This window comes from Phyllostomus discolor, chromosome 8 (assembly GCF_004126475.2).
Source record: "Phyllostomus discolor isolate MPI-MPIP mPhyDis1 chromosome 8, mPhyDis1.pri.v3, whole genome shotgun sequence".
Lineage (NCBI taxonomy): Eukaryota > Metazoa > Chordata > Mammalia > Chiroptera > Phyllostomidae > Phyllostomus > Phyllostomus discolor.
The window spans coordinates 105,956,092-105,972,177 of NC_040910.2; the positions used below are offsets into that span (position 1 = coordinate 105,956,092).

Here is a 16,086-nt window from a genome sequence, read left to right on the forward strand (position 1 = left end):
GACACCAAGCCCGAGGCAGAAGGCCCGCCCTTCCACCACCCAACACAAGAATCATTGTGGGCAAAGGTGAGGAGCCGAGGGTAGAGCTGAGAGCTCCAGCTTTGGAGTCTGTGGATTAAAATACCTATTGAACAGGGTGGCATGAAAGGAAGGCACGGGCTCTGCAGCCAGACGGCCCCGGGCGTGAACCACGATTGTGCCACTTACTCTCTGGGTGACTTCATGCAGGTTACTTAACCTCTCTGAATCCCTGGGTTGTCTCCATTGCAACCTGGACCTGACCACGCCCAGGTCACAGAGTTGCTAGGAGGATCTAAGGAAAGAACCCCTGGGAGATGCCTCACATGACGTCTGTCCCCATGTGTGAGCTCCTTCCCCGCCTGTATCTCACCCCCCACCTCCCGTTGGCGTGGAGATCTTCCAGGAAGGCCATACACACACTCTTCTGAGCTCTGGTCTTTCCAGCACCCCTCGGGCTGTGGGGCCCCAAAAGGTCCCTGGGGGGGCAGCTTCAACGCCCCTCCCATCGTTTCAAGAACGGAGACCACACAGGTTTGCATCAACCAGAAAGTCAGCTTTATTAGCCCGCCACCAGCGGAGAGGGAGGGGAGACAGCTGGGACCTGCGCCGGGAGAAGAGGAGCCTGACCCAGGCCTTTGGGAGCCGAGGCCGCCAGGTGGGCAGGGGGCTCTGGCAGAGGCAGCTCAGTGCTTGGAGCTCTGGCCCTGGCTGAAGCCTGAGGAGCTCTGCTCCTTGAGGATGGGCCGGGTCTGGCGGCCGGCAGAGGAGGAGGCTGCGGGAGAGAAGAGAAGTCGTGAGAAAGGCTCTGGGGGCTCGGCTGGTCCCACACAGGGAGAAGGGAGGTCTCAGAAGTGCCCGGGACTCTCAGAAGCCTTACCGTCTCGGGAAGAATAGGACTGGCTGGACGTGAACTGAGAAGAGGAGAGGCTGTAGGGGAGAAAAGGCAGAGCCATTAGAGGTGCTGGGAACAGCAGGGGGCCAAAGGGTCTGCCTGGCAGAACTTGGGGGACGGGACACTCACTGGGCGTCCTCGCCCTCCAGCAGGCTGCGGTAGGTGGCGATCTCCTGCTCCAGCCGCGTCTTCACGTCCAGCAGGATCTGGTACTCTTGGCTCTGCTGCTCCATCTCACAGCGCAGCTGCGCCAGCTGCTCCTCCACGCTGCCGATCAGCCCCTGGATCTGGGACAGCTGCATGCAGTAGCGGCCTTTGGTCTCCTCCAGGCTGCCTTCCAGGGATGCTTTCTGTTAGTGGGAGAGAGAGAGAGGGAGAGAGTCATCAGAGGTGGTCACTGCTGTTTCTCCAGGTCACTGGGCATGTTTTCTGTGAGGTGCATGGTTTTTGAGCCCAGCTTGGCTACAGATGGCCAGACGACAGGCAGAAAACTTATTCCACCATCCTGGGCCTTAATTTCTCCATCTCTAAGCCAGGTACCATGATCCCTCCAGGCCCACTCTCGGGGAAAGAGACGTGGAACTCCACAGTGGCCATGTTGAGGGGCTAGTGGCCAGTACTGGTGACCTGGGGGCTGAGGCCGTGCCAGGCTGTCCTCACCATGCTGAGCTGGGACTGCAGTTCGATCTCCAGGCCCTGGAGCACCCTCCGGAGCTCGGTCACCTCGCTGCGGCTGCTCTGTACCAATTCGCTGTTGGAGGCCACTTCCTTGTTCAGCTCCTCGGTCTGAGGTGGGGACAGAAGGGCAGGTGTAAGGCACCTCAGACGCACCCCACACCGGGAAGTCCCGAGGGAGGGCTGAGGGCCAGGCTTCACCTTGCTCAGGAACCAGGCCTCGGCATCTCTGCGGTTCTTCTCCGCTATCTGCTCGTACTGGTCACGCATCTCATTGAGGATGCGGCTCAGGTCCACGCCAGGGGCGGCATCCATCTCCACGTTGACGTCCCCGCCGGTCTGTCCCCGCAGGGCGAGCATCTCCTGGGGAGGGAGGGCAGGAGGCAGTCAGCCCCGCTGAGCCCTTTCCCGGCCCCAGGTGCACCTGCAGCCCCATCGAGTCAGCCTCCCATGCCCAGTGCCAGCAGCGGCCTCACCTCCTCGTGGTTCTTCCTCAGGTAGGCCAGCTCCTCCTTCAGGCTCTCGATCTGCATCTCCAGGTCGGCTCTGGCCAGGGTCAGCTCGTCCAGCACCCTGCGCAGGCCGTTGATGTCGGCCTCCACGCTCTGGCGCAGGGCCAGCTCATGCTCGTACCTGGCAGCACAGAGGTCAGGGCGTCAGGTTCCATCCATGAGGCTTCTGAAGCTCAAGGCCTTCTGGTCCTCCGGGGTAAACAGCCCCACTGCTCGCCCCCTGCCCTCTACCCTCCACCCTCCACCCTCCGCCCGGCCACAGGGATGCTCACTTGGTCCTGAAGTCGTCCGCTGCCAGCCTGGCGTTGTCGATCTGCAGGATGGGCTGAGCGTTCTCAATGGTGGCGGCAATGATCTGCAGAGCGGGGGAGAGATGGCGGGGGTGAGCCACGGTCCTGCCGCTTGGGGGCGAAGGGCGCAGATGGGAGAGAGGAGCCTCCCCGAACTTGGGGGCTGCCTGCCTTGCAGGTCAGGCCCTGTGCTCCCCCAGCCGGCTTCCTGGGTGCCTTCTCCCCACAGCTTAGGGTGTGTAGGGGACGCACCCCACCTCTCCCACTTCCCCATCCTGGGTGCGGGGCTGAGAGAAGCTGAAGGGGTGTTGCACAGAAGGCTGCAGGAAATGAAAAGTTGGGGTTCCAGGCCAGCTCAGACACTTAGATGCTAAAAAAGCACCCTCTGCCACCAATTCTCTGAGTGGACCTTGGCCAGTCCCCCAAGGCCAGCCTCAGCCTTCCTGTTTGTAAAACAGACACACTAGCAAGTGGTTTTCTAAGGGCCACCATAGCCATGACCTCTCTCGATGCTCCACCCACCAGGGCCGCCCACCTGGTTCACCCACCTTGTTCCTCAGGTCCTCGATGGTCTTGAAGTAGGGGCTGTAGTCCTTGACCTCACTGGGCCGCTGCCTCTGGTACCAGTCTCGGATCTTGGCCTCCAGGTCGGCGTTGGCCTCTTCCAGGGCGCGCACCTTGTCCAGGTAGGAGGCCAGGCGGTCGTTGAGGTTCTGCATGGTCACCTTCTCATTGCCAGAGAGGAGGCCGCCATCGCCACCACCAAAGCCAGCACCGAAGCCGGCACCGCCGAAGCCGGCACCACCAAAGCCACCACCAAGGCCGCCACCACATCCTCCGCCGAAACCACTTCCCAGGGCCCCACCGAAGCCGCTGCTGCTGCTGAAGCCACCGCCATAGCCGCCTCCCAGCCCGCAGGCCCCCCCGGAGGAGTAGCGAGAGGTGGTGACCGACATGCCCCCGAAGGTGCCAGGGGCCCGGCAGGACCCTCCAGCCAGGACAGAGGACATGCGGCTGGAGCCAAGGCCACAGGAGCCCTTCATGGAGCCGGAGGTGAACTGGCGGCTGCAGGTGGTCATGGTGCAGAGGAGGGAGGCGAGTGAGCGAGCGAGTCGGCAGAGAGAAGAGAAAGGCGCTCAGGGAATCTGAGAAGATGCTGGGACTGCCTCAACCCCAGGCGCCTTTATATGCACCTGGGGAAGGTGGGGCCACCCCAACTGCTGACTCGGGGTTCCCTCCGCATTTCATCACTCCAGGTCCCGTCCAACTCCCTACTCCGCTTACTCAGCCCGGGGTCCATTCACCGCCGCGCTGCTTGCAGTTCCCACCCAGCTCTGAGGGGCGTGGGGCCGAGAGCAAACACACACAAGCAAGTTGTTCGTGACTCAGGCTCGGCGGCGGGAATCTGCTCCTGTTCCTGGAGCCCGAGGGGACAGCAGGGCCTTGGCACAGGCGGCTCTGTGTGCGGCGGCTGCGTCCCCAGGCAGTGAGTCAGCCCACGAGAGGACTCCCTGCCCCACGGTGACAGCCTCAGCAGCGATGCCATCCCAGGGCCGGCTCAGCGTACAGCCCGGGGGGGGGGGGGGGGGGGGCCCTTCACGCCTGGCTCTGACAGGAGGTTCTGGGTCACAGCCTCCCTCTGCTTCGCCCACCGTGGGACCGGAGGCCCCCCCACCTACCCTCCCTGGGCCTGTGTCCCCTCAGCAAAATGACCAGGCAGGGCCAGGGGATCTTGCAGTCCTTTCTAGTTCTAAAAGTTCTGTGATTCTCCTTCCCTTCCTGGACCCAGTCTGTTTGGGGGGTGGCCTTTGAGCCCCCAGGACCTCCGGAAGGGGTGTGGACACAGACCAGCATGCCTGTGAGCTGGACGGGCAGCAGCTTGCCTCCCCCCTCCGCTCGGCCCCTTCCAAGCTGCACGGCACAGGCAGCCCTTTAGCCCCCTGAGCCTCAGGTTTCACCTGTAAAAGGGGAGGACACACCCCCAGCCCCATGCGGAGGGACGTGCATGAATAACCCCTCTGGCCTCCCCCCCAGAGCCTGCGCCGACCCTCCCCTGCCCCTTCAGTGCCCCCAGTTTTTCCTTCTGGCGCAGCTGCCTCCCACCTACCTCCCCAAGCCCACTTCTGCGCCCTGTAACCTCCCTCCCACACCTCTGCCCTCCTGTCTGCCCCCCCCCACCCTTTGAGCAGCCCCCACAATGCATTGCTCCCCCTACCCACTGGCACCCAGTGATAATAAACTGTGACGGAAGGGAGTCCCTGTCCTGCCACTGGTGCCACAAGTGACCCCAGACCCCACCATAGGCTTTCAAGTCCCCACCCTGCGTCCAGGGTTCACTCGCTCAATAGAGAGAGGGGGGAGGTGGCCCGCTAGTCACCGGCCGTGCCCAGGGAGCAGACAGAGTGCCCACGTGTGCCCCGTGGCTCTGTGAGGAGCCTGTCGCTGCCAGAGCGCTCAGACAGGGAGCTGGAAGGCCAAGTGGCTTCCCAAGGCTCCCGTCCAGGGGAGCAGGTGTTTGAACCCGTCTGTCTGTCTGTCCATCATGAGCCCTTTCCGCCATCCTGGACCACTCTCTCTCCCCCTGTGTCTCCAGCACATTTCACTGTCTTGAATTCGTCCTGTGGAAGAGAGGGACACCAGAGAGCAGGGTGATCCCCCTGAAGTCGCTGGTGCGGGACTAGGACCCAGAGCTCAGGCCTTGCAGGCAGGGACTGTGTGTCCATTCCCATCCACCTGCCCGCGCTGTCTGGAGCACTGCCCACGGTGCGCGTGACCTTGGCCCAAGGGCTGGGAAGGCCTGGACCAAAAATTAGGGGCCCCCTCGGGTTGTTGAGGGGTGACCCCCAGAGCTGGCCGCTGTCCTTGCTCCAAAGTGCCTGTCTGTCAAGGCAGGAGGAGCAGAGAGGGCTTGCCCCAGCCTGAGCCCTGCTGGGCGATACCCCCTGGAAATCCTCTGCCTCAGCATAACCGGCTTCGTCACCGCCACTGCGTCCCGTCAGGCACTCGGCTTGTGGGCGCAGGCCCCAGAGGTATCGGTGGGGCCGGTGCCCAGCACACACCTTCAGGGCTAGGTCTGGGGGTGCTCCCTACCCACACCCCCCAAATGGGCAAAGAGGCCCTAAAATTTCGGACAAAAATCCTACGGTCCCAGGTGTCAAGACGGGCCTGGGGTTCAGGTCCAACTACAGACCTCATTCACAGAACTGGGAATGTCTTTTGAGGTCCCCAAAGGCCACCAAGCTCCACCCCAAGAGAGTGGAAGACTTGTCCCAGGTTACACGGCATGGACTCAGGGGGACAGAGGCTCAGACCAGGCCTCGGGGGGCTTTCCTTCTCTGTCCCTTCGTAAGCTCCGCCTCCTTTCTAGTTGGGCCGATGCCCCTCCCCCATTCCCAGAATAGGGGCAGATGGGGGAGGTGATGGGGGGGAGGTGATGGGGGGGAGGTGTTGCGAAGGCCCGGCCCGGAAGGCGCAGGGAGCTGCCTGGGCTGAGAAGCTGCCGGAAGGAAACCGCCGACCCACCATCGAACCATTCCGTCAACACCGCAGACCAGCGCCCGGCCCGTGCGCAGCACTGGGGCGTAGTGGGTGGGGGAGCTGTGACGTGGTCTCTAGCCTTGGAACGTATCGCTTCACCCGGAGAGAACACCGAGACAGGAATGCAGCAGCACCCAGCGCAGAAAACCCTTGGGGGCTCTAGCCTCAGGACGCAGCGGGGCCCTAGGGCCGCCGGCAGTAAAGGCGGGCTGCCTCCGAGCCCCTCTTCAGAAGGTGGCTGAACCAGGGGTGTCTCCGGCGGGGCCTCCGGAGATCAGAATTGGCAAAGAAGGCGGAGGGAGCCTTTCCTCCATTACAGCTGCCCCAAGGTCCGCCAGGCCCGTGGGCACAGTACACCTGCATCCACCCCGCTGGCGCCTCTCCAGGCAGCGGGTTCGCCTCCTCCCGCCCTCCGGGGGCCGCCCCATCTCAGGTGTGAGGTCATCTCATCCGAGAGCTGGCCGGGAAATATTATTGGCCAACGCCACGCCTCAACTTGCCACGATTCCCAAACCTGACTGATCACCAGCACCCCTTCCAGCCCCCTGGGCCCTGCTCCAGCCCACCGCGTCAGCTTCATGGGACAAAGCTCGTCCTGGGGACGGTGTTCTCTCGGGCACCCAGGCCAGCCTAGTGGCTCCAGGGAGGGCAGGAGAAGGAGGCCCGGGGGAGGCTGAGGGGGAGAGGAGGCAGCTGCAGAGCCCCGGTGGCAGCCAGAACCACGGGCTCCTAGGGAGAGTGAGGAGAGAAGAGGCTGCAGGAGCCAGGGCAGAGCAGCCTGGGGTTGGGCAAACCCGGGTCAGACACTAGAGCAGTCGTTCGGCCTCTCGGAGCCTCAGTGTGCTTCTCCGGGAAATGGAGGGATCGCACTGCTCCACAGGCGTGTTAGAGGCGAAATCAATAAAGCACCTGGCACGGACGGATGGTCGAATTGCATTTATTCACGGATATTTACAAAGTACCTACTACGTGCACTCAGATGAAAAATAAAAAGAGGAGAGGCTCTGGGGGCTTACCGTCTAGTCGGGGGAGAGGGCGCAGAAGCAATCCCAGCACAGGGCGCTCAGGCTGTGCTGGGGGAGGGGCCGGCAGGGGGTGGGGCGGGCTCTCTGGGAGTGGACAAGGTCCGTGATCCAGGCTCCAGCCCCATGACTAGTCCCAGGATCTGGGTGAGTCTGAACACCAAGCTCCCCCGTACTTGACGCCCCCCCTTTTTCCAAGGACAGGGGCTGTCACAGTCCCTCTCCACGGTCTGCACAGCCAGAGACCCTCAGGGAAGACCCTCAGCCCTGCGCCTGGTGGCAGACCTGCCCTGGCTCCGGTCCCTCTGTTCCCCTCAGCCACCAGCGGCGTGGGCTGGCACAGGGGACACACGCTGCCTGAGGGCTGGGGGAGTGTGGTCAGCCCACCCCTGTGTCATGGTGCCACTCCCTGGCTGGGGTCCCTCGAGGTCCCTGCGGGCCCCGTGCAGACCTGGCGCAGAGCGATGCAGTACCATGGACAGTGTAACTGCCTGCGTCTCCCACAGCAGGAAGCATGGCCAGGTCACCCTTCCAGGCATGGGAGGGGTGGAGGAAGAGTCACGGGCCACCACTGGCCTGGGCCTGAGCCTCAGCCTGGGAATCAGGTGCCTGTGTGTCCCTCCAACTAGAGTAGGTGAGGCGGCACCGAGGGCAGGTACCAATCAGTCTCTGATGGGGGCAAAACACTTGGTGCAGTGGGTGGGTGGGTGGGTGCAGACGAACCCTGAGACCCTCTGCAGAGTCCCCCAGTCTAGCCACAGGCAATGGCCCCAGAAACCTGAGTCAGTGTGGGGTGCCCAGACAAAGCCACCAAAGTCCCCCACACTATCTCCAAGGGACCAGAGGCCCCCGAACCTATTTACTGCACCCTGTGGCCCCCACCTGGCCAGGCCTGAGCAAACCCTTCTGGAAAGGGTGGGGCTTTCCCTCCCTGGACCTAGGACTACCTCCTGCGGACCCCCAACCTCAACCGAGCAGCCACCGCCTCTCTCAGCTCAGCTCTCGGCACACCTGGCTGCGCCGCCATCGTGGCCCCCGAGCCACTCCCTTGACGGGCAGGGGCTTCTTCCCCAGCAGAGGGACATGGTCTGGGCTGTCTCTGGCCGGCCCCACGTTCTGACTTCCCCTCAGCCACTGCGCCCTCGGGAGTGGAGCCCCGGAGTCTGGGAAGGGAGAACCGCTGCCTAAGAGCCTGAGGCTGGGCAGCAGGTGGGACTCTGGGGTCCCCTTCCCAGCACGGTTGTCTCCATCCAGCGCCCCACTCCACCCCCCGAGTGCCAGGCTCCAGACAGGGCTGAGTCACCGCTCCTCAGAGCCTCAGTGTCCCCATGCACACAATGGGCACCTCTTCCCAGTCTTCCTGCTTCCCAGAACGGCTGTTCAAATAAATGAGATCACCCTTCCGATGAGCCATGCTCAGCCAGGGCTGGTTCTGCTGGTTGTGGCCAGATGTACTCGGGGGCCTGAGGGGTACAGTGCCACCTGCCTGTCCTCCATCCTTGCCCTGACTGTGGCTCAGGCAGCCGGGAGCCACCAGCGTCTGATGGAGCAGGACCCAGCAGGCTGGGAGTGCTGGCGTCGCCTCCATAGGCCGGGGCTCCCCACCCCAGCCGGGAGTCCCCACCACGGGAAGGAGCCCGCTGTCCTCAAGGTCCTCAGTATTGGGGCCACATGCACCGTTAGCTGCGGTTCACCTCACTCCTCTCTTACTGCAGCTTCTGAGGTCCAGAGAAGGCCTGGGACCTGCCCAAAGCCCCACACCCCACTGCCCACTGCCCCATCTGCTCCCGCCCCGCCCCACCCAGGCCCCGCCCTCAGTCTTCAGGCACCCGGATCCAGCAGGTGGTTGGACACCCTGGTCTGAGTGTGCAGTGGTAGACAGTCCCAGGCTTGTCAGTGAATCGCGGTGGGGGGCACCCCTCCTCTCGTTAACCCCTTCCACCCACCCCTACTTCTTGAAGAAAACCAGGAAAGCAGGCTTGCCCAACCCAGTGGTTTCCGGATTTACTCAAAGGCAGACGTCCAGGTGTCAGGCTCTGCCCCAATTGCTCATCACCTGCCACAGCGGCGGGCAAGGGGCTGGGACCCAGAGGGTCCTGGGCGTGGCTGGGCAGGGCTACCCCTGCCCCCTGCCCCGGGACCCGGGACATGTCCCCCCCACCCCACCCCACCCCACCATCAGGGCCGAAACTGAGAGAGGCCAAACCACCAGAGAGGGTGGTGCTGCTCCCGGGGTACAACACCCCCCCCGCACCCCCATCCTGAGCAGCAGCTCACCATATAAGGACACGTCCCCGAGAGAGGCCCCACCTTCCTCCCCCAGCTGCCAGGGTCCACAGCCTTCTCTAGGGGCACAGGGCTCCAGCTCCTGTTCTCAGGGTAGGCAGGGGGGGGGCCCTAACCATCCAGCCTCCCTCCCCCACGTTCCCTCCCCCTGGGTCGCTCCTACACCGCTGTCCTTGCCCACCCTCGTCCCCTCTCAGAGGATGGACCTCGAGGAGCAGCTGACTGGGTCCTCCCTTGGGACCCTGCTCCCACACCTGAATCCTCGTCCATTTGTGGATGAGAAAATGAGGCTCAGCGAGGGCAAGCGACTGCCCATGGCCACAGAGCTACTGACAGGACAGGAAGGGGCCCCTCAAGGCCCCCCATACAGCGACCCCACCCTGGGTCTGGCACTGTCTAGACCGCCCTCCCTGGGACCACAGGTCCTTGGGGGATTGGACGCCCCTACACGCACACGAGGTCTGCCCTGACCCACTTTTTGCCCTGGCCTGAGACTCCAAGTCAACCCCAGTGGGTGTCCATCCACAGACTCCTCCCTGCTCCGTCCTCCTCCCCACCCCCACCACTTCTGCTTCCGTTCCCCCAGCCCTCGGAAGGACCCACCTCAGCGGCCACAAGCAGAATGCACTCTACGTGGGAGTGAACAAGATTTATTGGTCAGGCAGGGGATGTGGGAAAGACACAGGGCTAAGGCTGGGAGGCCAGAGGCTGCAGGGCCCGAGGAGGGGCCCTGAGGGGGCTGGTCTGGGGGGCAGAGTCCTCAGCGGGTGGTCTGGTGGATCTGCTCGCGGGAGGAGATGACCTTGCCGTCCTGGACCTCTTCCACAATGGTGCGCACCTGACGCGTGGTCACGGCTGCAGGAGATACACAGGCAGAGGTGGGCGGGGCCAGGAGACCCTGGCTCCGCCCCCAGCCCCTGAGAGGCGCAGGCTCCGCCCACCCCGTAGCCGTGTGGCTCCCACACTCCTGCTGGCTCTTCAGTATCCCATCCACATTCGTGTCCCTCTTCCCTCACTGCTCCCTCCCGCGTGTCCCTCTGCTAGTGTCCCTGGGTACGTCCTGCCTCCCAGTCGGTTAGTGCGACTCTGACCCACGCATCCTTCTGCAAAGGCAGCGCCTCGCGGACTGGGCGCTCCACACAGCGGGGTTGGTCTCCAGGGCATGGACTATGCCCTACCTCCCCTGTAAGACTGGGGTCTGGTCCCCATCACCTCCACTAGACTAGGTACCCCAGGGCGAGGGCTTTATGTGCCCCATCAGACTAAGATCTGGAGGACAAGGACCGAGTCCCTTTCTCCCATCAGACGGAAGCCAGAGCCAGGACCGCTGTGCTCACCTTGTAGGGTCTCAGAGCAAAGACAGGGCTCAGACCGTGTTTCCCCATCAGACAGGCCAGTGTCTGCCTCATCTGATTCCCCCCAGCACCAGCCCTGAGCGCTGATGGGCACCTTCCCAGCCCGCTAAGGGTCAGTTCAGCCGTCATTCCCCGGAGCTCTGGCGACCCTCCCTCCGCAAGGCGCATAGGGGTCTCTGCCCCGCACCGCCCCACCCCTCGCTACCAAAATGCTTACGTTCTTTGGGCTTGTACTGAGTCAGGCTGCAGAGGAAAACAGAGAGAAGGGTTAGATGGGGTCTGTGAGCTTCACCTCCGCCCCCAGGCACACAGCCCTGGCCCCGGAGCCCACCACTCCTGGGCGTCCTTCGCCTCCAGCAGGCGGCGGTAGGTGGCGATCTCCTGCCTCCAGCCGCGTCTTCACGTCCAGCAGATCTTGTACTCCTGGTTCTGCTGCTCCATCTCACAGCGCAGGCTGCGCCAGCTGCTCCTCCACGCTGCCCGATCAGCCCCTGGATCTGGGACAGCTGCACGCAGTAGCGGCCCTCGGTCTCCGCCAGGCTGCCCTCAAGGGATGCTTTCTGCAGGAGGGCAGAAGGGGCAGCGTCAGAGAGGGTGGCCAGTGCCCCCTCCAGGGCCCTGGGCCCACCCCGGGCCAGGCAGTGCGCCCCCTACCATGCTGAGCTGGGACTGCAGCTCAATCTCCAAGGCCTGCACCGTGCGCCGGAGCTCGGAGGATCTCGCTCTTGCCGCTCTGCAGGCCTCGGTGTTGGTGGCCACCTCGCGGTTCAGCTCCTCCGTCTGCAGACCAGAACACAGGGTGGCGCGAGAGTGAGCCTGAGAACCCCTCCTCCGAGTCAGACAAGCCCTGTGCGCCCCATATTCTCCGCCCAGGGTCCACTCTGCGCCCCAGACAGGCACTTGGAGCTCCCACAACACCCCTGACCTCAGTTGACCTCCCCTAGGCCTCTCTCGCCTCCTCCCAAACCTGACTGTGGGGGCAGGGCCTGCTTGTCAGCTTCCCACTTCCCAGGGCCCAGACGCCTTTGAAATGATAAGCTTTATCTTAAGTTCCTCCGAGGGGAAGTCCCAAGAACAGGAAGCGTGAGCGCCTGCCAGGGTAGGAGCCAGGCAGCTGGTGCTAGCTCCTGCCTTCTTGAAGGAGAGACGGAAGAAGCTCCCGGGACTTTATCCTCTGGTGGGATTCCAGAGCGAGCTCCCCACCCACCCCCAGATCTCAGCTTCAGCCAACTCCAGGCCTATGGGTGCCATGGGTGAGCCTGATCTGCGGGGGTCCGTTCGGCTCACTGAGGAGAGGGTGCCCCCGAGATGCCAGGCACTGGTGGCTTGCTGTTGGGACTCGTCCTCACACCCCACCCACCGGGAGAGGCCCACAGCACCCACCTTGCTGAAGAACCAGTCCTCGGCGTCCTTGCGGTTCTTCTCCGCGATCTTCTCGTACTGGTCGCGCATCTCGTTAAGGATGCGGCTCAGGTCCACGCCGGGGGCGGCGTCCATCTCCACGTTGATCTCGCCGCCCACCTGGCCCCGCAGGGCGAGCATCTCCTGGGGACGACAGCGACCGCGGTGTGGGCATCCAGGGCTGTCCCGGCTTCTCGCTCCCCTCCCTTCCCACGTGAGCTCTCCAGCCCCCTCCCAGGGACCCCTCCCTGATCTGCCTGGCCTCTGCCCTCTGACCCTCCTGATGACTTTCGTCCAGCTGCTCCGTGTGGGCTCTGCCTCCACCCTCAGACTGGGGCTCCCTGAGGGCGCTTCTGTGCCTCTCCCGCTAGATGAGGGCTTCCCAAAGATAAAATCTCGTTCTTGGGCCTGTGCCCCCAGAATATCCCCTCTGACTCCCAAACTTCTTATTGTACAGAGGGCCCAGATTCCAGGGTTCGAGTAGGGCAAGGAGGAGACCTCTTCACTTGTCTCCTGTTCTTGTGAGGGGGGCTGGGGGCGAGGGGAGGAGAAGAGGCCTCCGTGGGCCCCTGGGAGGCTGCTCAGTTGCAGGGAAGCAGCAGGAGGCTGGCCCGCACCCCGGCTCTGGGCCCCTGGGGACCAGGGCCCCACGGACTGGGCAGCCCTGTAAGGTGGCCAGCCCTGGAGCACCTGCTCTGCATGCCTCCCTCGGTCTCAGCCCTGGCGCGGCCCCAGAGCCCCGCCACCCCTCCACCTCACCTCCTCGTGGTTCTTCCTCAGGTAGGCCAGCTCCTCCTTCAGGTTCTCGATCTGCATCTCCAGGTCAGCTCTGGCCAGGGTCAGCTCGTCCAGCACCCTGCGCAGGCCGTTGATGTCGGCCTCCACGCTCACACGCAGGGCCTGCTCGGTCTCGAACCTGCAGAGGGAACCGGAGGCGTCAGTCGAGACTTGGTCTGGCCGGCCCAGACTCTGGCTGGCACCCTGCTTTGGCCGGGGCTCTCAGGCTTACGAGGAATCACCATGGGGAGGGGTGGAAGCAAATTCCAGCCCCGGGGCCCTGGGAACAGTTAGGGCGAGGCCCCGCCCCCACGTGGCTTCCTCCTGCTCTGCTCTCTGCCTCCTGCCTCTCCTCGAGCTCCCACCTGGCCTGCCTAAGCCCAGCAGCCCTCAGGACTCGCCACATCCTGGGCTAGGCGGTGGGTCTCCCCACCCCCAGCTCCTGGCCCACACCACAAGCAACCAGGAGTCCGAGGGTGGGGAGGGGTGCCCCAGCTCCCCCCCAGCTCGCTGGGGAAGGCTCACTTGGTACGGAAGTCATCAGCAGCCAGACGGGCGTTGTCGATCTGCAGCAGGATGTTGGCGTTGTCCACGGTGGCCGTGAGGATCTGGGGAGAGGGGAGGATGGTCAGACCACCGGGTAGGGGCAGTTCAGCCCAGTCCGAGGGTCTGAGATGGGTCTGCCAGCCTGGGGGGCCGGGAGAGCTGTCTTCCCCAGAAAGGCCCCCTCCCTCCACAGCATCTCCCCTCCGCTGCGCTGTAACTGTTGGCAAAGTTCGGGCCGGCAGGAGCCTGATGCGCTGAAACTTGCCTCCTGTTCTCCCAGGACCTGCCTCCCCCCAGCACAGACCCCCTGCCGGTCTCTGCTCAAAACCAGAGCAGGCAGCCCAGGGGGTCCTCAGGCTGGGGATTCCAGAGAGACAGACAATGGGAGGGTGCCACAGGGCAGAAGCTGTCCCAGAATCCCAGAAAACAGAAGGCATGTGGGCAACCCCCACATTTTACAGTTGGGGAGACAGTGCCCCTGAAGGTCTCCCCCAAAAGGCAGGCTAAAGGAGTCCCTCACTAAAGAGCATTTTCAATTGGAAGTGATAACTCCTGCTAAGCCTCCCCCTGGGGCGCCGGCAGGCATCCCCACCCTTGAGAGCAGCAGGAGGATGGGGAGGCCAGAAAAATACCCAAATAAGGCTCACCAGAGGCGTCCCAGGGCCCCGCCCCGGCTCTCCTGTCTCCACCTCCCAGCAGGTGCCACCGGGCACCCCCTCAGCCCCCTTACCCCCCCTTCATTGCCCAGATTCCCCCTCTTGCTTCCAGGAGGGAGGGGTCCACATACATGGCAGCATCATGAGACCAGCCCAGCCCTTCGCGTGTGTCCCTCCATACCGTGACCATATCCGATCATGGTACAAGGTAGCAAGCAGCTCTGTGATGGGGACATGGAGCCTGAACAGAGCTCCATGAGGCCTGCTTGTCCCGGCCCGGCCTGCGGCCCCGGGACACGGGCGGATGAGCCACAGGGCAGCCCCACGGTGGGCTCCCAGAGGCCACGTGGGGCCACGCGGTTCTCGGCTCCCTGAAGCCCTGTGACAGCCCCCGGGCTGGACGCCAGGTTTGGGCAGGGGAGTCATGGTCCCCACGGGCCCCCCGCCCCCAAGCAAGCCCCACCTTGTTCTTCAGGTCCTCGATGGTCTGGTAGTAGTGGCTGTAGTCTCGGGCAGGCCCGGGGCCTGCTTCTGGTACCAGTCCCGGATCTTCACCTCCAGCTCAGTGTTGGCCTGCTCCAGGGCACGCACCTTGTCCAGGTAGGAGGCCAGGCGGTCGTTGAGGTTCTGCATGGTGGCCTTCTCGCCGCCCCCCCAGCAGCCCGTCAACGCCCCCGAAGCTGCCCGCCATAGCCGCCGCCATAGCTGCCGCCGGAGCCGAAGCTGTAGCAGCTGGAGTAGCTGCTGCCCCCGAGGGCAACTGCCCAGGCCACTGGCAGACCCCAGCCTGCAGGAGCCCCGCGCCCAGGCTCCCCGACAGCCGGCAGGAGGTGCTGGAGCCGCCCCCCAGGCCAGAGGAGCCCTTGATGGAGCTGGAGGAGGTGAACTGGCGGATGGTGGTGGTCATGGTGGGTGGTGGCGGTGGGTGGCAGGCAGGCACAGTGCGAGGGGTTCAGAGAAGTCTCAGGTGCGTGTTGCTGCCGGGGCACACCTGCCTCCTTTATAGGCAGACAAGTGGGCGGGCGTGGCGGTTGCAACAGGCTTGCTCCTCTGTTTCCATTCCCCTGGGCTTTCATCACCGCTGGAGGCCCGCCAGCTCCCAGGCGGCCCGGGCCCCCTCCCCTCCCACCAGCGGGGCTTCGCCTCACTTCTCCGAACCCCCGCGCTGGGCGTCTGCGTGTGCGTGTCCCTGGTCCCGAGCCTGTCACCTGTGATTCAGGCAGGCCCTCCAGCTACGCTTTTCCCATGACCTAATACGGAGAAGAGGAGAGGGCCGGACGTCACCGCCGCCGAGCCCTCCCCGGCGGCTGCCACCCCAGCCCTGCCAGCCGGGGCCCCCCGCGTCAGGTGGGAAGATGGTGGGGGACCCAGCAGCCCCCCGCCTGGGGTTACTGTCCTTCAGCACCCACCATGCCCCACGCCCTGGCCCTGGCTGGGTGCTGGGGGACAGCGAGGACCGGGTCCTTGTCCCACCCTGGAAACCGGACCGAAACCACACAATGCAGTGGCGTATGTTGTCAGGTCTCTGGTGACCACCCGTTTTAATCAGTAAGGAAGTGGGGGCTTGAGCAGGACAGGGCCCCCCCACACCTGCAAACCTGAGCTGGCGGGGCCTCACGCCTCGTCCACCACAACAGACCCCACCCCCAGGGGTCCCGGCACACAAGCCCGCTCGCGCAGCCCTCACACCAGGGAAGCCCTCCAGGGCCCACAGCCCCACCTGGCCAGTCTTCTGACCCGCCCCACCCCTGGGACTCCCTGGTGACCCGGCCGACCCTTTCCCCACCCCCTCTGACAGGTGGGGGTCCGGGTGTGGGTACCCAACGAGGAGCCCAGCTACAGGATGGAGGAGTGAGAGTGGGCAGAGAGGCACCAGGGTACAGGGGAAGTGGGAGAACTGAAGGCCTGCCCCCCTCCACCTTCCCTAGCACTCCTGTACCCCAAGAGGCCTCAGGGTGAGGTGAGGGGCACAGACTGTAGGTCCCAGCCTAAGGACGCTGCCCAAGAAGGGCGTCTTCCCAAGAGCCCCCCCCAGCCACTCCCACCCCACCACACACACACGCACACACAGCCTGCCCAAACGCCCCCTGAGACGGACCCAGGAGGGACCCTGAGG

At 64.3% G+C, this 16,086-nt stretch overlaps 2 protein-coding genes across 2 annotated transcripts; both read right to left on the reverse strand.

The window, feature by feature from the left end:
* Nucleotides 1-553: 553 nt before the first annotated feature.
* On the reverse strand, nucleotides 554-14,892 carry LOC114502438 (keratin, type I cytoskeletal 16). Its single transcript, XM_028519374.2, has 9 exons — nucleotides 14,813-14,892; nucleotides 2,939-3,413; nucleotides 2,373-2,455; nucleotides 2,065-2,221; nucleotides 1,790-1,951; nucleotides 1,574-1,699; nucleotides 1,043-1,263; nucleotides 899-948; nucleotides 554-793 (listed from the first exon to the last, which is right to left on the reverse strand). The coding sequence occupies exons 1-9, from the start codon at nucleotides 14,875-14,877 to the stop codon at nucleotides 705-707; spliced, it is 1,428 nt and encodes a 475-aa protein (XP_028375175.2). The 5' UTR covers nucleotides 14,878-14,892; the 3' UTR covers nucleotides 554-704.
* LOC114502439 (keratin, type I cytoskeletal 17-like) lies at nucleotides 10,819-14,807 on the reverse strand (the record flags this gene model as incomplete). Its single annotated transcript, XM_036034298.1, is given in 9 exon segments — nucleotides 10,819-10,833; nucleotides 10,928-11,064; nucleotides 11,067-11,150; nucleotides 11,245-11,370; nucleotides 11,974-12,135; nucleotides 12,751-12,907; nucleotides 13,294-13,376; nucleotides 14,434-14,483; nucleotides 14,486-14,807. Coding segments are annotated over 8 exon segments (1,059 nt in total), but the record flags the coding sequence as incomplete, so codon positions are not given.
* Nucleotides 14,893-16,086: the final 1,194 nt, after the last annotated feature.